This window comes from Poecilia reticulata, chromosome 10, assembly GCF_904066995.2.
Source record: "Poecilia reticulata chromosome 10, P_reticulata-male-v2, whole genome shotgun sequence".
Taxonomy (NCBI): Eukaryota; Metazoa; Chordata; class Actinopteri; order Cyprinodontiformes; family Poeciliidae; genus Poecilia; species Poecilia reticulata.
In genome coordinates this window covers 20,341,690-20,367,166 of record NC_088839.1, presented here as the reverse complement: position 1 = coordinate 20,367,166, position 25,477 = coordinate 20,341,690, and the positions used below count along the sequence as shown (strand labels likewise).

General features: G+C 39.4%; 1 protein-coding gene across 6 annotated transcripts in view; it reads left to right on the top strand.

The window, feature by feature from the left end:
• The window catches only part of shtn3 (shootin 3), a 34,168-nt gene extending 9,231 nt beyond the window's left edge, over positions 1-24,937 (top strand). Inside the window, exons 2-17 of one of the 6 annotated variants that reach the window (XM_008420476.3) lie at positions 4,078-4,138; positions 13,806-13,900; positions 14,160-14,331; positions 14,737-14,834; positions 14,941-15,022; positions 15,335-15,429; positions 15,837-15,983; positions 16,668-16,821; positions 17,401-17,569; positions 17,764-17,828; positions 18,084-18,187; positions 19,131-19,145; positions 19,390-19,449; positions 19,645-19,807; positions 20,595-20,871; positions 21,691-24,937. In XM_008420476.3, the coding sequence (XP_008418698.1) occupies positions 4,078-4,138; positions 13,806-13,900; positions 14,160-14,331; positions 14,737-14,834; positions 14,941-15,022; positions 15,335-15,429; positions 15,837-15,983; positions 16,668-16,821; positions 17,401-17,569; positions 17,764-17,828; positions 18,084-18,187; positions 19,131-19,145; positions 19,390-19,449; positions 19,645-19,807; positions 20,595-20,871; positions 21,691-21,796 (1,863 nt within the window). In that variant the 3' untranslated portion in view covers positions 21,797-24,937. Of the gene's footprint in view, positions 1-4,077; positions 4,139-4,991; positions 5,311-12,351; positions 12,715-13,805; positions 13,901-14,159; positions 14,332-14,736; positions 14,835-14,940; positions 15,023-15,334; positions 15,430-15,836; positions 15,984-16,667; positions 16,822-17,400; positions 17,570-17,763; positions 17,829-18,083; positions 18,188-19,130; positions 19,146-19,389; positions 19,450-19,641; positions 19,808-20,594; positions 20,872-21,690 lie in introns of those variants that run through there. The other 5 variants (XM_008420475.3, XM_008420480.3, XM_008420479.3 and 2 more) reach the window with 5 other exon arrangements.
• The last annotated feature ends 540 nt before the right edge of the window (positions 24,938-25,477 follow it).

The following is a 25,477-nucleotide window of genomic DNA, read 5'->3' as shown; positions in this document are numbered from 1 at the left end:
AGTTTGAGGAACTGTTCCTTTAAGAGCTGTGCTCTTAATAAGTAGGTCCACCTGTTTCTAACGCAGCATGCTACCCGGTGCGTTAAAGTCTTTACGATCGTTGAGCCAAATTGCCACTAGAGGGTAAAGTTGGGTTCTTAATTTAAGGGAAAGATTAAAGGTTGGACAGTGAACGGAGGTGGTCCATTTGCTTTAATGTGGATGGAGAAGTTTCGTCTTCGTCTTTTCGGTCAGAGTAGAGCCGTTTTATTGAGCCACACTGATTATTCGTGGCTCTGAGTTTTGCTTTGAGGTACGAATCTGGAACCTCCCCAGTGATGAGAGTGATTATTCTGGATACAACTTGTAACATATCAAACCGTTATTTAGATCAGAATTAAAAAGCCTGCAAGAAACAGAAGTCCAGATATCTTTGATTTAACCCTCCTGTTATGTTGCGGGCCAAATTGACTTGTTTTAAAGTTTAATTTAAAAAAAAAAAATAGTTGGAAGTATTTTTTTTTGCATAAAACTTTTTCTATTTGTCTTATTAGGTGCACTCGACATATAAATTTAATTAGGCCTGAGCAGGTAAGCGCTGCGAAGGCCTATTGTAATCGTGCTGTTTATTATTAGGCCCGAGCAGCTAAGCGCTGCGAAGACCTATTGTAATCGTACTGTAAATTATTATTATTCTTCCGTAAAGTAAATTGGCTTTTTGGGGGCTTTATCATATTCAAAAACTCACCAAACTTGGCGACCGCATAGAGCCCAGTGAAAATGTATGTATTTTAATGTCTGGCTGTAAGAAACAGCCCAAGGGTGCCACCTAGCAACTTTCAAAAGACCGTTTCCTGTTCACTTACTTTATCGTAGGGACTTGAAATTCGGTACAGTTGTAGAGCTCCCCAAAACACTCAGAATTTGCAATTAACATCATAGTGCAAGTATCCTAGGAAGTCGGCCATTTTGGATTGAAGTTCCAATTTTGACCCCATTTTGGCCGTTTACAGACGTCGCATTTGATCAAACTCCTCCTACGTATTTCGATCGATCGGCTTCAAACTCAGTCAGATCGTTCATAAGGCATGACCGATTCAAAGTTATTAAATTGGTGAGTTTTCGAGCATGCTGAAGGGGTCGTACCAGGGGTCAAAGTTCACCGACTCGCCGTGCAACACAAAACTGTTATAACTATTACATAAAAGCAGACAGAGGCACCAAACTTTCAATAATTGATCATCATCGGGTCCCATAGAATAATCAATGGTCAAATGATGACATCACTTAGGCCACGCCCCCTGAGAACAGGAAGTGTAATGTTTTACATTGAACGATCCCTATCTGACCCATGTTGGTGTGTTGTGGATTCCAACCCCGTTTGTTTTCGATGGAGTAGGTGGGCGTGGCGGCGTGGCGAAGTGACCTGTAACGCCGTGTCCATATGTTTGGCTCTAGATTCCACAATTTTGAGCCCAGCTGCACCAAACGTGACATCAGTGATCCTGGTTGGATCGATCCCCTACGATTATATGTCGTCATAGTCTGACGTCATCAAAGCCCCGCCCCCTTAGAACAGGAAGTGCCTTTTTTTCATTGGAATGCTCCATCTCTGGCTTTTTTGACTTAATCAAGATAATTCTGTGTTGGATGACAGATAACAAGTTGGTCTCACTTGCTTTAAAGCGCCAAGAGTTTCCAGTAGAGGGTGTGGCCGCGGCAGCGCGGCGAATCAGAGGTCACGCCACCGCCATACGTTTAGCTCCAGATTCCACATGTTTCATTCCAGTTGCGCCAAACTCACTAGGATGCACCCTTATCAATCCCCGAACAGGAAACCATAACAACCATTGATGGGCGTGGCCAAATTCCTATATAACGCCCCCTAGAATGTTTTTAAATGATCAGCCCCAAGCCATGCTTTTACCTAGAATTATGAAACTTGGTACACATGTGTAACTTGTCAGGACCTACAAAAAAGTCTCTTGGAGCCATGATCAAAACCCAAAAGGAAGTCAGCCATTTTGGATAAAATTCCGCCATTTCCTGTTTTTCATAGATGTCATATTTGATCAAACTCCTCCTACAGCGTTTGACATACAGACTTCAAATTCAGTCAGCACAGAGTTCAGACATTAAAGGTCTAGGAATTTTTGTATGTCAAAGCATGTGGGCGTGGCTAAGTTCCAAACTTTGACTATTCGCCATAAAACATCAAAGTAACATAACTTCCACACACAAGGTCACAGCTGCTTCAGACTTCCTATGTCTCACTACTGACCAACCCTCATTACATTCTCATGGTCAGATGATGACGTCAACTTAGCCCCGCCTACTTCCGACAGGAAGTCACATGTTTTTTTCTACTGTATGTCTTACTTTTACTGAGAAATACATATGGAATTAATCTTCTACCACCTGACATAATATGACCTGATGATGAACTCTGACCCGTGGGGGCGTGGCCAACTAGCTGTCCTTCGCCATTTGCATACAATTGTCTCTGAATCACACACGCATCTTCCAATTGGCACCAAACTGGATACGTATGCTAAAGAGCCCAACAGGATTGAATTGTAATTTGACTCCACTGCGCCCCCTAGGTCATTCCATCAGCTATAACTCCTCTCTACATTGACCGATCTGCACCAAATTTGTGTGTGTCGCCAGGGAACCATGCTGAACTTATCGGTGCGTATTGCCTGGCGGACGCGCACCTAAACTGTGTGACAGCGTACGCGGTGGCAGGCGGGTGGCGGTGCTGGATCCCCCGCAGTGGCTATAGGCCTGAGCGGCGCTTGGCTGCGAGGGCCGCTTGAGGCTCCGCGGAGCTTTAATTATCTGTTGCTTTCTTGCTGCTTGTTCAGTATCACTAGAAATACTTTGCAGTTAACCAATGTACTGTTTACTGTATAATTACTTGACCTCCACGTGGCACTGCAGGCTCAGCAGATAGAGAACAACATCAGAACAATTAAGCTTGTGTACAAAAACAAGTCTCACTTTAACACAATCTGCGCACACTTGAGTGAAGTTGCACAAATGTAGCACAGTTACACTTTGATGCAATATAAAATTTTTTTAGATGTATTAGCACAGAGGGGTTTATGATAGATTCAGTTACTGGAAGGCAGCAATTCAAGCCCCTATCATTAGCCTGCCACTGCCGTGCATTACAGTTGATATGGAATGAGTTTATAGGACCGTTTCTCACCTTGTTGTGGAAGGAACTATTGTTTACAATGCTGCTTCAGATCATTGAAGTTTGCTGACATTCGCTTCTACTTATCTCTTTTAAGACCTAAGCACAGTTTCTACTACAACCCTTCTAATCGACCGATACTTGTTGAGTCTCCTGCTGACCGTTTTGTCATTAGCCTCAACATTAATCATGCTAGTTATCCTGAACAAGTTAAAATGCATCTCTTTTTTGTGAGAGTTTCAAATCTGATGTTTGCTTAGATGTCCACGCTTTGGAAGATTAGAATCTGTGTGACACATTTTTCACAATTAAACTGCTTTATGTTTGACTCAATGCTTGTGAGGGGCTCGAGTTCTGTAGCTGTAAAAAGCCCAAATCGCGGGTTTTCTGCCGTCAGGCTTTACATTTGATAGGGGGTGTTTGTGCTGATATGCTGCGTTTCCTCCAAACATAGTGCTGTACATTATGGTCAAACATCCCCTCTTTGTTTTTGTTTTCTTTTGAAAGGCATTACAAGAAGTCCTCATTGATCTGCAACCTTAGTTGTGCTTCAGGTATTTATTTTTAGAGATGAAAAATGAATTCCCAAAGCACCCTTTCAAACTATCTGTTGAAATCTGCTGTATATTTTTTTCCCCCTGATTCTTCTTCTCAGTTTTTTCAGAAAAAAAATTTGTGCTGTTGTTGAGCTGAATTATAGTTTGATAACTCGGCGATTGCTAAAAAATATTCACAGTATTGCATTTTGAGTTTTTTTTCTTGATGACCATTATGCGTGAAGAGCTTAAATTGCTTAGTGTGTCTGTGTAACTGTATCTGGCAGTAGTGGTGACCTGTGTGCTCTGTGCTTTTGTGAAACACAATCTAACGGTCTGACCTGCTGTCTGCTCCCGCAGAGCAACAGACTGACTGAGGAGAGGGATGAGGCGCAGAGGCAGCTCAAACATATCAAACGAGGTGAGTCCTACTTCCTTCCACCTCCTACGGCAGCTCCATCATTACAGAGACGCAACCAAAGCAAGCTGCGATTTGAAATAAGTAGTTCATGAAAAGAAGAGTTGGCTCATTTCAACTTATTAGAATTTTTTCTCTCTCTGTCTTTTATTAGAGAGAAATCTTTCAGCATCACATATTAGATACTGGTAGATTTGATTTATTTTACCACATTCTGTGACGCTTAAATATTTCTCTGTGAAGTCAAAGGTTGCCTGTGGGGAGAAGAAACAAGCTGGATTCATCACAAGGGTTCTGGATTTAATTGCTTTTTGGATGTGTTGATACAGACTTATAATTAGAGCTAAAATGTGGAACTACTGCGGATTATGTTTTGTCTTTTTGTGAATGTGAATGTTTTTGCATGATGCCACTGGAGATAATCACCAAAGAATACCCTTTATATTCCAGGAGTATAACATGTAATTTCTAGGATATAAAACTGGTAGTTCTTTTAAAAAACAACTCGAGGTTCTATAAAGAACCCAGAAAATTCCCTATTAAGTTCTGACATCTCATAGATGTAAGTTTCAGGAAAGCTGTAAAATCTGAAAGCTTTTCTAAATTGTACACTGAAAGGTCAGTGAATATACCATAGCAGGTCCAGAAATCATCCTGGATGTTCCGGTACAGTAACATGTAGGTTCAGGGAAAATAACTTTCAATTTCCAGAAACATAGCGAGCACATTCTTGGAAAGCAACTCTCAACCTACGGGGAAATAACTTGGAACTGCTGGAACCTCACTTTTCAGATACTAAAGATAATCTAAACTCCTACATTTCTTTTAAATGTTGAAGGCTCCTAACCTTTTAATGCATCCATTTAAAAAAAAAAAAAAACCCTGCAGATACACCATCCTGCTCTTCTTTCTCCTCTCTACCGTACCCTTCACACATTTCCGCCTCTGTTGGCATGACATCACTGACACCTTGTTCTCTTAATGGGTGTGTTTAAGGGGGGAAGAAAGGGCAGGACTTCTCCGTTTCTATGGTAACTGAGAGGTAACTTAGCCAACAGCAGCGGCGCATTTAAGTTCGCGGCGCATTTAAGTTCGCAGGAGTTTAACCTTTAAATCCAGACAGTCAAGAGCTGAAACACGGTGCTGCACTCCATCAGATATGACTATTTACAGAGGTAAGAGAGATTTTGATATTATCTCCTCTTAGCAAACTAAGAAATTAATTGGGTATTAATTGGGCTGCATTCATTGCAGAAGATAAAACAAGCTGATAGCCGGTGATAAAGATATGAACAGAATATTAAATTATAGAGACCAAAATTCAGGTTTTTAAAATTGGCTACAAAAATGCAAAGAGAAATCTTTAAATTTCTGCTCATTTGCATTTTCATGGCTCAATTCTCTCATATTAAAATGATAGAGGTCAGTTGTTCGGGTGAGTCCATTCACCCGGCTGCGGCTGAGTGAGACGTTACCTTTGAAAAGGTAACCGGAGAACCCAGCGGTCTCCATCTGGAGGTGAAGCTCAGTGTTTGGTTTCATCTGCTTCCATGAAACATCTCCTCTTAAACTGATCAGACGATTGGGTTACCCACTAAACCTGCCATATTTTCCTTCTATCATAAGAGCATTTTTGTTCTATAATGACTTTAATGCAATTTGGAGAAGCTGCTCGATAATCAGACTGAGAGAAGCATGGTGCATAAAAATGTATTGTCTGTCTATTAGATCTCACTTTAGTGGATTTATATTTCTTAATTAAAGCAAATTTAAAACAAAAATAAACACTGTCAAAGTTATGTTCCACCACCGTAGAAGTGCTTTAGAGATACCTTTGCTTAATAACTCTAATGCATACATTTTCACAGTTAAATGATTTTAAATAAGAAATTAACTGAATAATAAATGTTTTTTGTAGATCAACAAGAAAAATCTCCTTTAAGGTTGAGATAATTGCTGCAGCTAACCAAATAGCAAGATACTTTGGTTGAACAGAAACTTTTCAGGTGCATGTTACATGAATTTTCCTGATTGTCTAGTACTGTCTTATATCTTTTTGGAAGCCTTAATTTGTAGGATAACAAATAAATGTATGAATTCAAAAGAAATATAAGCAGTGTATGCAAATATGACCAGATGACACTATTCTTCAGGAAAGAATTTGATGAAAAGGTTCTGTGAAATTTAGTTTCTTAACTTCTTGCTGTGAGAGTAAAATGATTATTGAGCACTACAGTACATGTAGACGGACCAGAGTAGCTTTGTTCACTGGGGATGGTGTGGAGTTACAAACACACTAAGGATGCAACACACTAAGGATACAAACACACTTATTACTCTTTTTGACTGAATGCATGTGACTGTGAAAACCTGGAGAGGAGAGAAAAAAGTCTTGAGGTGTGACTGACATTCTCATTCCTCAATGTCAAAACTTCGTCAGCAGCTGCAGAACTGGGTCTAGTATTCTCAGTGTAGTCAGCAGAAATGCTGATCCCCCTCTTCATTGCGAGTCTCGTCACTCTGTGCGCTCAGTCTCTCATTCATTCACTCATTTATTCATTCACTGCCCTGCCCCCAGAGGGAACAGCGCTTGCTCTTGTCATGTTATTCTCATGAATTATTGAAACCTTCTGACATGAATTATTGAGCAGCAGGATATGTGGAAGGATTAGTGTTAGCTTGGGAGGGTGTTGTCACTCCTCCCCGACCTCTCTACCTGACACTTTAACTCTGATGGCCTTTTTAAATAGTTTTAATAAGAACTGGCCACCAGTCAGCTTGTTTAAAACTTAAATGTGAGACTGGATGAGTTTAACACTGATGATGTAGGTAATAAACTAAAAAAGCATGTCATGCTGGACAGGAAGCTTCTTGTCAGCAGTGACCGGCTTCTCTGTCTCTGCTGGCGAAAAGCATCCCACAGCATGATTCTGCCTCAAACATGGTTCACCTTGGATCTTTCCACGTACATGCACTCCAAAAGTCCCACTAACTCACTTTTTTAAAAAAAATTAAGCATTTTTTATATAGACGTTGTTTAGAATATCCAAGTTTGTAAATTGGATGTAAAGGGAAACCATCTCTTTTGTTCATCGAACTTTAAAATATTTCTTAATGAAGCTTAATATCAGAATCAGCTTTATTAGCCAAATTTGGGTGGATAAACAAAGAAATTGACTCCAGTTTTACATTAGTGTGCAAACAAAAGTCTAAAAAGATAAACTTCATGGGAAATAAAATAAAAGAATGAAAGGAATAACATATTTGCGTATGTACAAACAGTTTTATACAGAAAAGGAAAAATGACAGGTAGTTTGTGGTAGCGCAGCTTTATTATCTAGTTTCACAGCAGAGTAGCCGTCTACTCATGCGGTAATGTGCTCATTGTGTTCATTAGAGAGACATCCTGGGGGAAGAAACATGTCTCTGTGGTGGCTGTTTCTAGCAAACACGCTGTAAAGGTAAAAGTTTAAATAGTGTCTAGGATGTGCGGGGTCAACAGAGACGTTAGCTGACCCTTTCTTAATCCTATAACAGTGCAAGTCGCGGGTGGAGGTAAGGTCAGCCTTAATAATAATATTTTCCTGTGTTAAGTGAAAATGAAATGGTGTAGTTTTAAGTTGAGGAGAAATTTTTGTTTGTTTTTCTGGGCTGACTTCTTAAGATAAGCTTTTGAATCAATATGTACTTAAATTTTCACGTTATGCTTAAAATGCATTTTAGTTTAGGCTTGATCAAATACCCCTCTGAATTATTTATTTTAGTTTTGACTGAGGCTTATGGCCAAACTTAAACAGGTCATTTTGTGACTCTTTCAACAATGCTTTTTATTTTCTTGCGGCTCTCCTGTAAAGGTCAGATTTGAATGTTGCTCTTTTGTGTCTGTCTTTTGTGTATAACATAATGTAGACAGGCGTAGAAGTAAAAACAGGAGTCAGAAAAAATATATAAAAAATGTGTACACAATCTAAACTACTATCCTCGCACAATATGCTTTGGCCTAATATGGATCAAAACATGAAATACTCTGAGCTGAAGAGCTGCTGCGGACGATGAACAAAGCAATAAAAATTTCTCCACACTTGTAGGAGCTTGCGTATCATTACAAACAAATAAATTGTTTTTTATTCTAAAAAGAAATGTGAAAAGTTAATTTAATTGTTGTTTTAACCTTCATATTGTTTCCTATTAAGCAGAGGTGAGAACAAAAATTGCACTCATATAAGAGTAGCACTACTTCAAAATATTTTCTCAATTAAAACTAAAATGTAAGAAATAAGAATAAGTTAATAGCAAAAATGAATAAAAGCATACCTTAGTGAGTTATAACTGCTGATGTAATATTTAAAAATGATGTAATCAGACTGACAAAAATATGAAGTTATGAGGAAAATTCAGGTACTTTAAAGGCTAAACTAATACAAATAAATAACATAATGACCAAAAACTGATTCAAGCAGGAGAAACATGTTTTTAAACATTTTTTCAATGAAAAAAAAAATGAAATTCTTGTGCATACTTACAGCAGACAATGTTTACATGTTAAACATGTTTAACATGTAAATGTAACTAGTTACTACACGTCTCTTCTTACAGCCTACTGTACGTTTTGTGGAAATTGACTGTTGTCCTAAGTAGAAGATCTTCTCTTCATCTGTGCCTTTCTGTGACGTGTTCAACCCACACGCCTACAGCAGAGTGGAATTACAGTGCGTCTGAACGAATATGAACAAATATGCCGAAGGTTTAAATAAGTTCAGCCCCAGCTAGACCCACCCTGAAGCATTAAACTTTGAATGAGGCATTAAAGACTGACCCAATAGCCTTGCCTGATCTCATTCCCTTCCTCACTGTCCTTAGAAGAACTCTGGCTCAGACATTCCCTTTAATATTATTAAAACTTAATGTGTGTGGCTTATTATCTCTTTCCTTGTTGTTTTTGTTTTGTTTTGTTTTTTGTTGGTTGGGGGAGGGGAGGCTCGGTTCTAATTGTTCTGATTATTTTACTTGTTCAGTGAATTATACAAATAGAAAAGTTAAACTTTAATCCATCTCCTAAGATCCGAGCAACCAGTGTTTTAAAATAAAAGGGGCTGATTTGATCCCTACCTAATTTCTGTGCAGCTTGAAATGAAAGCATCTGTCTGTGCTTTGGGTATGGGATCAATATAAAGCCTGCCGCCGCTGCTGTGCGTCTGCAGCTGCAGAGTGGCATCCTACAGAGAGCCTGCTCCATAAAATCATCTCACTGCTTGCAATCACATTAAAACCAGCGGTCCCTCTCCTGTATGTTCATTTTGCCCCCAGGCTACATCATCTGGTGGAAGAGCATTAAGTCATGTTCACCTGAGTAGCATGTGCGATCCAGTCAGAGGGAAGCATAATGGGCTCGGGCCTCGGGCCTTCACTGACACAGATCCAGGTTTATTGTGGCTTTAGTCCCATTGGCTTTTTTAATTATTGCTCAGCATGAGAGCAAACCAGGATGTCCAAGCAATGAAATCCCATAACTGACATGTCCTGATGCTGCTGCTGCTGCTGCTGCTGCGTCTGTATTCTCTGAAACGAAATAAATCCTGGGTTTTTAAATATGACAGACTGATGTTGCTCTTTGTCAGCTCTAGCTCTGGATTTTTCCAAGCGCATTACAGAGGGACTTTATTTGAGAATAGAAACATCTCTGACATTTTTTCAAGGCGTTTTGCGTTTTATACCGTCAAGCACTGAAAAGGCAACATCACCTTTCATGTAAACAAAGTGAGTTTGTGGTTGAAAAGTTAAAGGTTAAAAGAAGTCCACAAAATGACATCTGCTGTGCTGTAAATGCTCAGGCTATATTTAAACCTTTGGTCAAAAGCATCACATTTTTCTTGGGTGAATAAAGACAAACACTGATCTTGTCTTTATTCACCCACTGAGATTCCTAAAAACCTCCAAATTGAGACATTCAGTTGAATTATTGATCAGATACCTGAATAATCACAAATGACTTGATGTGGCGAAGCAAAAGAAGTCAGATCTTGTTCTCTCAGTCGTTATTCATATCTCATAGTCATAGGTAAACCCTGAAATTTAGATGGATGAGTAAATCTACTGCTTCACCACAACAGACAAGAGCAACACCCTCATTACTGAAAAGTGTTAAATATATCCACCTCCAGCACTATCCTGACGTCACACAGGAACAAGACACCAAAATACTTCATCTCCTTTGTCTGAGGCAGAGATTTATCCCCGACCCAAAGGAAACATACAACCTTTTTGCGGTACCATCCTCCCTGAACAAAAGAAGCGGACTCTCAAATCTAATCAGAAGTGGTCGCCAACGCTCATTGTTTAAAGAAGCCAGCATTCTCTGTAAAATGCCAAACTTTTCACCGAACAGCCCATAAAGAAGAAGCCCGCCCCTCCAACACTACCCTTTAATTTCTGCCCTGATAAAAAAAATAGTCAGAAACCAGTTACTATTTAGAAAACAATTCTTAATTTATGGATTAGTTTTGATACCATGTTTTTCTCAGTTACATATCTGTGCACAGAGGAACTGTGATACTAATCTGTACATAAAAGCCCAGTTTCTACAATAACATGACAGTGTATAATAACAGACTCTTTGAGGGTGGACTGATCATAGTATTTCAGCCGGAAGATCATTTTGTTGTCTGTTTGAAACCTGACGGTGCGTTCAGTAGGCAGGAGGGCTTCACTTACAGCCTGCTAACAACCAGTGAGGAAGACGGAGGACCAGCAGCCGGTCATTACTGGCTGGGCTGATGTCAGTGACACTCAGAGCCGATGATCACAAGTGTTACTCACGGCTTAATCATGGTGAATGTTGAAATTCAGTTTAAAGGTTAAAAACACAGGTCAGTTTTTCTATACTAATGGTGACTAGCCTTCAGATCTTACAGAGTAAGAAAGTGGGAATGAGTCATTGTGTCAATTATTAGAAGACTAAACTTGGAGAAACTATGCAATTCCTGTCAGATAAATGTTACAACCCAGATACGACATGGTATGTCATCACATCAGATTCATTTGTTCTTCATTTTGTTTTCCAATTGTATCTATTTTATCTCCATAAAGTCAATTTATGTACATTTTAACAGCTGATCCCTTCTCTTAAAGTACACTTAAAACTTATCTCACCCTGTTTGTTTTCTTATCTTCACAGTTTTTAGTTTATTACAAACACATACAAAATCACAACAAAGAGTTTGGCACATATGGCCATTTTGCAGCTGACTTTAACCAATACATACAAGATCCATTTGTCACGTTCATTTATACAATTTTTAAGTTATTTTCTATACTCTGCTCTACAAGAAAATGTTGTTTTGCAAACCCGTACATGATACCTTCCAGTGGGGGGTTGCTCACAGTTCTTTTGGTCGGATCGGGGGAATACAATGCAATACGTTGCAGAAGTAGACACAAACCAACAGGAAAAAGAAACACTTTCAATCAAATCATAGGTAACTGTGAACATATTTGTGAAATTTGAGTATTTTATTATTATTAATGATTACAGTTCATGACTATACCTAACTAGCAAGAAAAACCAACAGCTAAGCTATGGTTAGGTCCAGACTTAACCATAAAGTATAGAGGGGCAGACCATAAAGAAATGTTGGTGTGATATGGTGAACTGATCTGGAGTTTTGGGGAAATTGTGCTGTGACTTATTATTTCCAAAAAAGCAATGGGAATAAGCTTGGAAAATTTCTGGCATATGAAGTAACGGGGTTTAAGGAAATCCAGTCCTATGTCAAACTTCATAACTCAGATGAATTTTACAGTAGAAACATCCTCAAAATTTTAAATCAAGACTGTCTTTAACCTGTAATACCACTTGATGTTTCTTCTTTTCACAGCTGAATAATCTTTTGTTTTTCATTCAGTCAGTGTGTTTTCCTGCAGCTGATCCCTTTAAAAGATTTTCATCCCATCAAATGAAACTGGTTTCATTTCCTCAAAGTCTTGTCCTTCTCTTTTGCTACTCCCATTTCCTGCTTCTAGTTGATTCATACAGCACTTAAATCTCGACTAAAGGATTTTCACGACTAAAAGACTAATTCAGAAATGTATCTTGATTACATTAAGATTTATAATTGGATTATAAACACATTATAAACACATTTGATCTTCAGCCTCTGCCTGTTTGACTCCACATAAAGCTAAAGGCATACTGGTTGTGAAGTGGAAAAGCTACAATTTGTCAGAAGTGACGGCCTTTCCTTTTATCTTATCAAACACTTTTGCTCTTTGGGTGCTTTCACAACCATTGTCACCATGAATCACGTGACTGAAACATTTTGGGGAGGCAGATAACAAGTCATGGATGACAAAGATCTAGATGATCCACAGATTGGTGGGTGGGTCACAGGATTTCAGCAACTCTGAAAGTGTACCGACCAACAAAGGTTTCTAATACAGAAACTCCCCATCAGTCAGTCAGGAGTGAAGAACTTTCTCAAACCCACTGGAGAGCTATGAAAAGAGAAATCCACATGCTTTCTGTTTGAAGAGTCACCAGTTAGTGATGGATCCCAATGCCGTGGTCATAAAGGAAGATAAAGGTACGTTGATCCAAAGCTCAGGATTTTAGAAAGATTTAGATTAAAACAGCCTCTTTACTAACTGGAATAGTTATTCAGTGACTGCTGTAGTTTTAACCTGGATTTCCTCCATATTTAGGTCATTCTAAAATAACTGAGGAGTAGCAAATCTCTGAAGATGAACTGGTTTTCAGCACCAAGTTGATAACCAATCTGTCCAGAAGGATCCTTACTTTTTGTTTTAGATCAATTTTCTGCTTCTTAAATGTAGCCTACAGAACTGTGTGCAATAATTACTTCTTTTCAAACTCACTACTCATTGGACCTACTTGCTTCTTGCTGCTGTATTTGCAATGAGGTTTTCATTAATCGTTTTCCAGAAATTGTTCTGATGCTTGATAACCTTTGCTGTTTTTTATATGTATATATGCATTTCTTGAAATCATAAAGTGTCTGTACATCTTGCCTGACTTTCTTAATCTGTAACGGCTTTGGGAAACTTAAAAAGTTGATTCGTTCATGAGTATGAGAACAGAAGTAGCAACAGACAACATGGCAATGTGTGACTGTCATATTGTGACAGTCTAAAGAGGTTTCAGTAGAAAGTTTTCTTCAGGACTCTATTGAGGAAATTTATCCTCATGGATCTTTGATGAGCTGATGTTAAAACCTGTTTGAAGCCTAAGAAAGGCATATGAATACAGATCTGTGAAATCAATAGCCTTTTAAGTCTTCTACAGATCAGAATGGGAATTCTGGGGATCATGTTTTTCACAATGAAACTCAACTTTTAGCTAAACTAAAGAGTTGGGAACAAATCTTTCATGTCAGTTTGCAGGTAACAAAGTTTCAAACATCCAATTCAAAACAAGTTCATTAAGTTTTCTGTTATGTTTCGACATTAGGCTTCTTTATGCCGGAACAAACATGGGTCAGACCAAGGAGGCTTAACAAATCATAAACATCCTGTGAAAATTGTCAGAACTAGACTGAAATTTATGTAAAAGCACCAAACCTCCCAATAATTCTTTGTATGATATTGTGGGATGCTTTGTGCTGCGGCAGTGGACACCTACATTAGAGAGTGTCTGTCTCTGTGTGTTTCTCACTAGTTTCTCAGATGGTGATTGAGGAGGTGGGCGTTCTGCAGACTCAGCTCGAGATTGAGAAGTCTTGTCGAGAGAATGCAGAGGCCCTGGCCACTAAGGTTTGTCTCACACCTTAACACTCAGTAATCAATGCAAGATAATCAGCATTGTCAGTTGGCGCAGGCCAGAGAATGGGGGCAAACAGATGAGTCAGGATGACTCTGCAGAGACGTTCTCATTATATCATCTTTGTGTTAATGTGAAAGCGACTGGATTTATTAAAGTGACGTAAAAAGTAAATGGTTGAACCAGAATGCTCCTGAATTTAGTTGCAGAACAGGCCTCTTACTGTTAATCCCTGTTATCCTTGATTTGCAGCTAAATTGTGAGAACAGAAAATTGAAGTACCTGAGCCTTTCGTCTCGGCCTTGTTTGGATGAACTGCTGCCAAGCATCTCTGACTGCATTGCGCTCGAAGCTGACGGAGACTCTGCAGATTCAGTGGGAAACAGTCCTGACACCTTCTCTCAGTGCCAGCAACAGGTTAAAGGTAACACCAAACTGCATATTTTTAGCCAAAATGGCCTGACATTGTGTGTCTCACCAAAGCCTCGCGTCCTTGATATGTTCATTTTCATAATATCACATTCTCCAGACTCCTTTATCTTTCTGTTTGCCTTTAGTTTAATTCACCTTATGAAGTGACGATTTTATTTATTATGAGGAAAAGCCTATCTAAATGAACTTGGGTCTATTTGAAAAAGTAATCACTCCAAGAGCACATCATTCACTCATCCAGAAAGTCATAAAGTAAAACAATCCTGCAAAGATACTGGATCAAAATATCTCCACAGTGACATAAAAACTCACTGTCACTCATTACCAGTTTAGGGGGGTAATTTCGTTTAATAAATAAATAACACATTTTGAAAACTGCAAAACGTTGTTCCTGCAGAGTTGAGAGAGACGGTAAACGGTTTACTGGAGGAGAAGAAAGGTTTTGTCTGTCAGATTCACGAACAGCAGAGACAGATCGAAGAGTTGACCACACAGGTGAGAACAGATCTATACACACGCCCTCCTCTTATGAAATGTTTTGACTCCTCACTTCTTCTTTAAGTGATGCTGAGTTCATGGCGTTTTCGTTTTCTCTCACCAGTCTGAGAAAAGTCAAGAGGAGATGAAACAGCTTCGTGAAACAGTTGAGCAACAAAGCAAAACAATCAAGAGATTTAACAGAGGTAAGTCACAGTCGAAGGAACTTATGAGTTTACAAGCAACTTAATTAGATAATAGATCATAAATAACCTAAATACACCATGAGCAGACTAGTTTTAGGCAACTATACACTTTTCAGCTCTTATGTCTTGAGACAGATCACAAATTTACGACACAAAACTTCAACTAAAAAAAAAAACTATTTCCCATATTTTGAGAACATTCATGATGAAGAGTGAAGACAGTATGAGCAGTTAGTAAGTTAGTAGCATGTTAAATTTGACATTAATGCTATGTTTGTGGTTTAACCTCATATACTCTGTGTGTTTCTACAGTCTCTATGATGGCAGCTCAGGAGTATGAAGGAATGAAGGAGCAGCTTGATTTGGAGCAGGACCTCAGAGTCAAAGCTGAGACATATGCACACGAGGTAAAGAAGGGGGTTACAGAAACACTGGATTAAAACTGTAGGAAATAATATTCAAACTGTTCTTAGACATTTAGCAGAAGTGGTGGAAACGCAGTAGCTGCAGCTATTCCCTCAGTCTACTGTAATTCATAATTTTTGAGACCAACCTAATAATTGCTTGTATAATCTGAGTGATGAGTTGCCAAATGTTGCAGCTGTGATCCGAATTGCCATGTTGGAATTTGATGTGTGATAATAACCTGAGAAAGGCCCTATATCTGGTGTTTCATACAAACTTTGAACATAGTTGATAAATGAAAATGATGGCAAAAGGGCTAATGCACGTTTCCTCTTTTCTTTCTAGTAATTGCCTTTTTTCTCTGTCTCTGCTGCCTCCTGTTTTTTTTTTTTGGGGGGGGGGGTTTCAGATGCTTGTTAAGCAGAAGGAGGCCAATAGGCAGAGCATGCTGCTGCTGCAGAGTGCTGAACCCAGCATTCAGCTGCTGAAAGCTCTGGAAGACGTCGCTGCTATCACTAAAACCCTGGAGGAGGAGCGTCTGCAGCATCAGCAGAAGGTAAATCCAGAAGCCTCTTTATTTCCTGCTGCCTTACTCTTAATGTCAGGAGAGGGTAGGATTTGTCGATCTTTATGACGTGTTTGCCGCTGCAACGAGTGCAAACCTAAAGCTCTCAATGAATCAGGCAGATATTCACATTTCAAATGAAAATGACAAAAGTGTGTAAAATTTTCCTGCAGCAAAAGGGAGTTGTAGAAGAGCAGTAATAAGCCTTTTTCTTAAATCAGAAACACTACGTGCAACAGGTCATACAATGCAAGGTCGTTACTTGAACAACGCCAGCAGAACCACAGGCTGATGCCACGCTGCATATAGGTATAATAATTCATGTAAAGCAGCACTGAGTATTGAGGTCAAATATTGTAAAACACTCTGAGTTAAGTTACTGAAGTAAATAAAAATTTAAATGACATTTTAAGTTGTGGAAATGCACCTGAATCCATTTGACCTTTTATTTGTGCTTCAAATTCTGTTGAGAATTTGATTGACTCACTAAACACTAGATGAAAAGAAAATAGATTGCTCCATACAGTTTGTTTGATCTATGCAATGAAATCAGCCTTAGCTTTAGGACTAGCACCAATCTAAATAATCAGTGTTGCATGATGCTGAAAGCCTAAGGGCTAATAGCAGACCTCTTTAACCCGGCTCTACATCTGTCTGACTTTTCTATTTGTGTAGGTGCAGAGTCTGGAGGCCCAGCTTCAGGAAAGCTGTGTGAAGAAACAGCTGCAAGACCTACAGAGGCAGCTGGAGCTGCTGGAGGTGGAGAAGAAGGAGGTGGAGGGACGTCTGGAGCAGATAGAGAAGAAGAACGAGGACCTGGAGAAAAGAGGTGGGTGGAAGTGGAGATAATATCGTTTGTGGGCTAAAAAAAGAGCAGACAGAATAGTGCTGTAATTAAAATCTGCATAGCAACAGAAAATACTGTTTCCTGAAAATAACTCAAAAATTCCATCCATCCAAAATTGTTTTTCTAAAAAGGAAAATAATAAGAATTTACATGAAAGTTAAAGCTGTAATTTGAAATTATAAGATTATCAGATGTAAGGTCATGAATCTGTTGATAGAAGGCAAAATAAAGTGATGCAGTTGTGCATTTATGTAACAGTTGTTGATTTCACTGATGCTGACACACATTTTTGACCCCTGAGCTGCATGAGAAGCAGTTCAATGTTGCTGAGGTCACACAGGACCTAAACCACCAGCTGACTTTAGCTAATATTAAATATTACATAAGAATTCAAAAGTACAACCTTCTTTTAATGGGTTGCATGGCTTCCAGTGTTAATGTGTTCATTAATATTCTGCAGAAATTATCTCTAACCATCTCCTTGCCGTATCTGTGGTATTTATTAGCCGTCTGACAGTGATAGTGACTGAGGTTGTGGTTTGATCTGCCGTCTCCTCACAGTCCATGAGCTCCAGGAGGCCCAGAAAAAGACTACAGACAGCACCAGCCTCCCTCCCCCAGAACCTGGGGTGGCGCCGCCTCCCGCACCTCCTCCACAGCCGCCTCCACCCCCTCCTCCCCCGCCACCTCCTCCGCCACCTCCACCCCCCTCCAGATGCAACCCCCTCAGGTGAGACTTCTCAACAAACAGCAGATACTTAGAAGTATCACAGTGTGTGTGTGGGGGGGGGGGGGGTTGCGATGCAGCAGCACATCTTATTTTCTGCGTTTAAACTTTAAACATAAAAAAACTGACAGAAAATATTCACAAGCAGGTCAGATAACAAGTGAACAGAAAATCTAATGAGATTTTCTGTTTCTTAGTTCTCTGATTGCCATCATGAGGAAGTCATCCAAAGGCTCCAAAGCAAAAGTGGAGCCAACTCCAGGTGAGAATTGATTTATAGTTTCCATTCACCAGCCAGTCAGCCAGCACCTTATTCCTTTGCTTCATGATCCAGTCTAGTGACAGATCACTTATTTAATCAGCTTTTATTTTGGAATTGTTACTGTTTCTGTAGTGACATGTAATCGTCCCTATGGGTTTTCAATTTGCACATTTGGGTTTTCCGTCTGTGTTTCCCAATTACTCCTGTCTGGTTGTCATATAAATAAGTCATAATCTTCTCTCTCGGTGTCGGCAGCTGCTGAAGGCGTGGACGATGTCAAGGTGAAGGCGGTGAATGAGATGATGGAGCGAATCAAACATGGGGTCGTCCTGCGACCCGTCAAAAGTCAGGAGAGTAAGGTGAGAACAGCATCTATTTTCAAAAAAACTGGACTTGTATTTGATCTAAGGTCAAATAACTGAGGTCAGGACTCTGTGATGGCCCCTCCAGACACTGACTTTATTGTCAATAAGCCAGTAAAAATAAAATCATCTGATGACTTGATGCAGCTCCTCTCCACACTTTCATTGCACACATTGTGCTACTAAGTCAGTAAACATGTGGCGCTCTGCTGTAGAGCTTGTACTGTAATGTAACTGACAGAGGGCATTTTACAGCACAGTTACCGCAGCAGGAGGCCGACAATCAGCTCAGAAATAGTCACACTGCAGAGAAAACTCAACCATACTGCATCCTGCAATCTATTGTGACAATTCATCTCAAGTTCTGTTTTTAGATGAAGATAATTTGAGCAAGTTTCTAAAATGTTTGACAAAAAAAAAATCATTTGAAGAAATCATGAGCTATTGCTTTGAAATTGCCCAGCTGCTGTCTGTAGACGGCATTGTGACACCCAGATAACGCTGCTGGCTGAGGAGGGTCAGTGGGTGGTCCTTCAAAACGGATTACATCACTGAACTAAAGCAGATACCTCCTCCCAGGGTGGTCTGGGATAAGAAGCGTCTCCAACCCTGCCAGGACACGATCAGATTGCTGGGGATGAATGTTAGCACCAGGTGTGAATGGGCTCTTTGTCTTCTGTCAATATGCCACTGTTGTCTCATATTGTGTGTGTGTTTTTTTTTTCGGGTGTTGCTTGTATTTTCCTGCTGTCGGAGCTTTTATTATGCTAATAAAGTCTCAAATCTCAAGCAGGGAAACCCAGATTGCTGTTTTTTTCCTCTTCTGTCCTGGTTCTCATCTTGTTATAAAGACCAGGATGTCTAATGATTCTCTTAGGACTCTGATTGTTCTCTGTCTCTTCTCTTTCCTTTCTGCTTTCATTTTTTTGTGCTGCAAAAGAGAATAGCAGTGAAAGTGAGTATATTGATGTTTGCATCAATCAGGACAGTCAGATCATTCCTACCTGCAGTCGCTCTAAACCCAGCAACCTAACTCTGCTTAAATTACATTAAAGTGGAACATTTTGCGGCATCTCAAAGCTTTTTAATCATTAAAACACACGAAAAGTATTTTTCTCAGACATTGTTATCTTAAGATTATACTCTAATAATGTGAAAAGTAGGAAATCACAAACTTTTGGGGTTTTTTTCCCCTGCAGCCTCCACCCTGTGAGGAGAAGCAGCAGGAAAGCGCCATGGACGAACTAAAATGCATCCTGGTAAAAGACATATTATACCAAGTGTTCAAGATTTGGTTTCAGATTTGAATATTTTATTTCTTTTTTAGTTTCTGTAGAGTTTATGTTCACTTTAGTTTGACCAACGAGTTAGAGAGACATAAATGGTAGATGTACTTTCATCCGAGTGAATACGCTGTCCGTTAATGCTGTGACATTTCCGTTCTGCTCAAGGAGACGGTGAAGAGGAGTCCCAGCCGAGGCTCCCAAGAGTCTGGACCATCAGGACCATCAGGACCATCTGGACCGTCGGGACCATCTCCACCGGCGAAGAAGGACAGCGAGCTGGAGGTCATCCTGAGGCGCCGGCGCAACAAGGCTGGAGAGGCCGGATCAGGAGGTGAACCCATCCATCCAGCCAGAAGCCCAGCCTTATGCTTCATTCACACAGCAAGACATTATTAATCAGTGTCATAATTAATAATGTGGTCATTCACACTACTACCTAAATCCAACACCAGTCGAGCTTCTGTGAGCATTTTACGTCACCAAAGCGACTCACATGTACAGAAAAAGAACATAGACGTCACACTGCAACGCATTGTTTACAGAAATAATATTGTAGATTATTACTTCCGCAGTCTTTGGATCAATTTAAAGTGTGAGCCGAGTATTGTCGCAATAACAAAACAAGATGAAGAAAACTAATAAAAAGAAAGCACAACTACTGGCGGAGGTCTTTTATGGAGCTCTGACTATAAGTTCTTCAGAGAAGTGTGTTTGGATGTATAGTCAGAGCCATGAGTGGTGGGATTGTGATGTGACGCACTTCAGCGACACAGACTTCTTTCATAAGTTCGTAATTTTTGTAATTATAATTTTCAACCATTGTATCTGGCTTTTTCTGGTGCAGAATTATGACATATGTTACATCAAAGTTGGATAAAAAGTGACATGGCAACTCAGACTTCAAACTCTTTAAAAATGACCGGATTCTTAACCGATTTAGTAAAAAAAATGGAAGTGGCACAGATTCAGGAGTTCACACTGCTGTGGTAAAGTTGCTGTGTGAATGTAACCTTAGATACCCATCATCTCCTGTTCAATAGTGAATAGCAACGACCCCATAGTTTCTGTCCTTTGGGCAGAAATACATCTGTGTTTTTGTTTCTCCTTTCCACCTCCAGATGAACGTGAGGGCCAGATGAGCCACGTCTCTTCTTTTGACAGCTTGAATGGCAGACGCACCAGCAGCGATTCGGGCAAAGATTCAGAGGGAGCGAGCGGCCAGAGCGCCCCCTCTGAGACGACAGGAATCATCCGGGTCAGTCCAGACAGAAGGGGCTCCGGGCCAGGGCCCGCGGTGGCCCCAAGGAAGCGCTCTGACCTGGAGAGGAGATCCTGCAGCTCTCTGTCTGAAAAGGAAATGTCAGAGTCTCCGGTCAGCAATGGCTGCATCAGCAGGTGAAGCATCCCAGCGTCTGTAATACGAGGAACAAATGATCAGTTTGTTTTTAATATGTAGAGCCTTGAGTTGTCACATGCTAACCGATCAGTTTTATTCAGCCACCAGCGTCGGTACTGGAACCAGTGAACTGTTGTTGGGGTTTGTCTTTAGCAACGATGCACATCTATGCTGTGTAGTTTTTTCTATTATTCTTGACACAGTCATTTAAGATCAGTCAGATTGGAGGATTAGCATCTGTGAACATCAATTTCTAATTCTTTCCACCAATTCTTAGTCTGATTTAGGTCTTGATTTGACTAGACCATTCGAAATAATAAGCTTTAAGATTAAAATTAAAGCGCACTTAAGCCTTAGATGTATGTTTTTGACTCCCAGTTGTGTCTTTGACAGCCTTCCAGATTTGCATTTAGCTTGTTCCATCCTCCCTTCATTTCTGAGCAGCTTTCCTGTCCCTGCTAGAGAAAAGCAGAACCCACAAGCATGATAATTCCTCTACCATGTTTAAAACTGCAAATTGGACTTGCTGTGTTTTTCTTTTTACCAGTGGCTTTCTTCTCGCCATAAGCACAAGGATGCTAGAGTGTTGTCTCAACTAAAGCTTATTCAGGAGAGTTGTGAATTGCTGCAGTTCTCCCATTGTTATCTCTTCTCTGACCTGTTTACTAATTAAGTGACTTCTAAAGGTATACTGCTTTTGTTTTAGGGGTGCAAGAGTAAGGTGGACTGCACCTTTATTTCAAGGGATATGAATACTTTTGAAAGTGGTTTTGGACACTAAATCAAATAATGGTGTCTCTTCTGTCTCTGCTCCACAGCACCGATGAGGAAAATCAGATAAAGTCGAATGGAGTTGACCACGAGGAGCCCAGCGACGGCGACCATGACGAGCACGTAAACGTTAGCGCTGACTCCGACTGCTGAGATGAACTCTAACGGGTTTCATTCTGCGATGTGAACAGAGAGAAGTCAGAGCGATGAAACACATTTGCCTTTTTACAATTATGGTATCAAATGCGCATTGAAAATGTTGTTTGTTATTTTTATTTTTTTTGTCATATTTACACTAACCACATACAAAAAATAGGCAACTAACCGCAGTAATAAAAACAAGCCACAGCTGGTCCAATCAGTTGTTTTAGCTACAAGATACTTCCAGAGTTTTCATAAATTGTTCTGAAATAGACATTCATAACAAAGTCCAGGTTAAAATGCTCAAGAAAGAAACCTCACTAACAAAGATTAATTCTTGATTTACCTGGAGTGAGTAAACAGCAGAGGAATACTTGTTCAGCTGCTCATGCAGTCAGTGAAGGATTCTCGGCAGATGCTAACAATCTGGTTTTCTGAACCTGATTGATTTGATCCAGAGGAAGCTGCAGCCTTACGAACCAAAGTCATCTTCTACTATCTGCAAAAATCTCAATTGTAGCTTTTATTTTATCTCATTTTGATCAGAAGGATTGCACCATGTTGTTAGATTTTTCTCACCTCGTGTGCAGCGCGGTGCAGTTTAGCCACGTTCTGCAGCTCTGGTAGACATGACACCTGTAGTACTGGATTTCAGTGGATTAAAGTATCAATTAATCCTATTAATAATTTTATTTTTGCTTTTCCTGCCGCTACATATTTGTTTAAGGTTTAGCTACTTTTATACAATAAAAGTGTTTAATTCTTACTGTGGTTTAGGAATTTACTGGAGTTAAATTTTTAGGATGCTTAATATCAGCTTTATGTCCATATCCAACATACAGATAGATAAATTCCTACAAAGGCTGACTGATATAGATGCTGATAAAGATATACTTCCCTTCACAACTATTGGCACCCCTGACAAAGATATGTGAAAAGCCTTAAAATATATTCAGCTTTTATTTCAGGAGCATTATCTCATTCAGAAAAGTAAAGAAATTAAAATCTACTACATAATTTGAGTAAATTTATTCAGGGAGCGGAAAAAATTATCAGGCATATAAAAGAAACTTTTTTGGTGAAATCAGCAATTCCACATTTACTATGTAAAATGAGTATAACTCAATATTTTGTTTTTATAGTTTACTTTTTATATGATCTGGTTTTCCTAAAAAAGTTCATAAGTAATCGATACACTTTCGTTTCCTGAGATGTAAATATTTCCCTTGGCTACCCTTCAAGATGGAAAAGACAATAAAAACATGGCATTAAGTCTTCGTATGTTGGAAAATTCTTAGAATAAAATACTGAAGCTCCTATCCAAGCTGGCCTTTACCATCCCTAAGAGCAATAATTAAGAAGGATAGTCAGGGTTAGAGAACTGCAAAAAAAAAGCAAGAATAATCATTGAGTGCTATCTGCAAGCCAAGTAGTTGTTTGTGAGTGATGCCTTGGTTAAAAAAAGTTTTCAGAGTGATTTTTTCGGCACAAACACACCAGATGGAGTTGGTGTGGAACAAGGATGAACACGGGGGAAATCACCTCACACTGTTAAGTAAGCTTGAGAATCACAAGGTCTGTGATTTTGCGAGCCTGTTTCTCTTCTAACGTTTCTGCAAACATTGCAAAGCATCATTGGGTCTGTCCACACAATATAAAGTTTATGACCAAATCAGCACATAAATGGTTTGGCTGACAAATGACCAAACGTTTTTCCATGGTTATCTCTACCCCCAGAGCTAAATCCTATGAATCTGGGAGATCAAAGAAAGGGAAACCTGAGAGAGGACCCAAGACAATCTGGAGATCTTGTCTCTGGACCATTGAATGGTCAAAGATCACTCTCTCTTTATGCTACAAACTTCAGAAGATTCTTTGTTTTGCAAATATCAGAAGGGAATTGTACAACATATTAACAGGAGTGCCAATAATTGTGCTACTGGTGATTAAAATATATGCATATATATATTTCTTAATGTTTTGTTTTGTTTTGGGGTTTTTTTCCTGTACTGGCTAAAAGGTTTGTAGAGTTCTGTTTTATTTTAAGCAAACGTCAGCTTCTGACAGAAGCTTTGTAACACATAAGTCGAGATATTTGGGTAAATGTACATTTTTAATCAAGCTGCCTTCAGTTGTGTGACCCTTTAAGTGTGCACCCCCGACTGTTGTATCGATCCTGAAGTTCTTTTGTTAATCCGAACCTGTTCCAGGAATATGTTTTCACAACCAGGGTTCCTCTCTTCCACTTTCGCTGCTTCAGTTTCAGCTACAGCGTGTCGACTATCAGCCTGACAGGTGAGAGAAGTTTGTAAAGTGGAGACATAAAATTGAATTTGATTGACATACATCAGTAGGAGTAGATGTAGCACATTGAACAGGAACGTTCTCAGGATCCAAAGGACAGATCTTTACCAGGTCTAGGGAGTTGACGTTGAGGAAAACCAATGGAAAGCCATGTTTTCTGGTTAAATGTGGAGTAGAAGTGCTTTGGAGGAATGAGGTGCTTTTGTATTTTTCTCTACCTCTCCATTGACACCTGCCTCTACACTGAAACATTCTAAAAACATCCGTTTGTAGCATGAAAACTCGTGAGATGCTGTCGTAGTTCCTCCACTGGAGATCAGACGTCTTCCTGCTCTAAATCAGCACTGAGCCCTGTAATGCACATATTGTTATGCTTATTGTGCATTCCTTGACTTTTCTTTTCTACTGTACATTTACAGCTTTTTCTGAACAAGTTTATGCAAACTACGTGAGGCACCTTTGTATGACGCTATCACACACCTTGTCGTTCTTTCTTAACTCACAAACTCACATTTTAAAGTGCATCTTGTTCTGTTCGTTTGGTGTATTTTACTCATACAGAAGACCAGAACTGTATGGTTCTGTTGCATATACAGAGTTGGGTTTTCTGCGCAGTGAGGCCTTGCACAAAACTTCCGCATAGCAGAAAAATACAACCTGCAGCTGGGTAACATTTTGCATCCTCTAAATGACTGCATTTAAATACAAATGTGGCTACCTAAAGGGATTTCCAGAATGCGTTGAGTAGGTATTGTGTGCTATTGGAAATATAAATGGAGTGTTGAAGGTTTTTTAACTTCATGGATTTTCATTTTAGAATCACTTGAAATAAAATGCAATTTAAAGAAATGAGCTGTTTGTCTTTTTTTTCAAACAATTTTGGGAATTCCATCTTTTGGTCACTAGAGGACACTGTAGATTCACAGTGAATTCATCGGAAAGAACGTTTTACTGCAGCTAATTAACAATAAGATGATTAAAAGTCAGCTAATTGAACACTTTTTTCAACATGCGAAATTAAAGGTAATACAATTTTCACATTGTAACTTAAATTCGCCATGTACAGCTCTGGCAAAAATGAAGAGATCACTGCAATGAACTCCATTGAAAACTTCATGGTTATTCCACCAAATATTGATTTCTGAACTCTTCATGAGTTAAAACATTATTACTGTTGTTTCTAAATGAACATAAACTTGTTTTCTTTTTTTGTTATTTTGACAATTTCTCATTTTCTGCAAATAAATACAACATTTTTGCTCAAAGTTTTGGAGCATGTTATCAGTAGTTCATAGAACAAAATAACAATGTTCAATTTACTCAAATATAGACCTATAAAAAAGTAAAATCAGAGAAGCTGATCCCTTTAATTGGCCTTTTTGAGAGCTG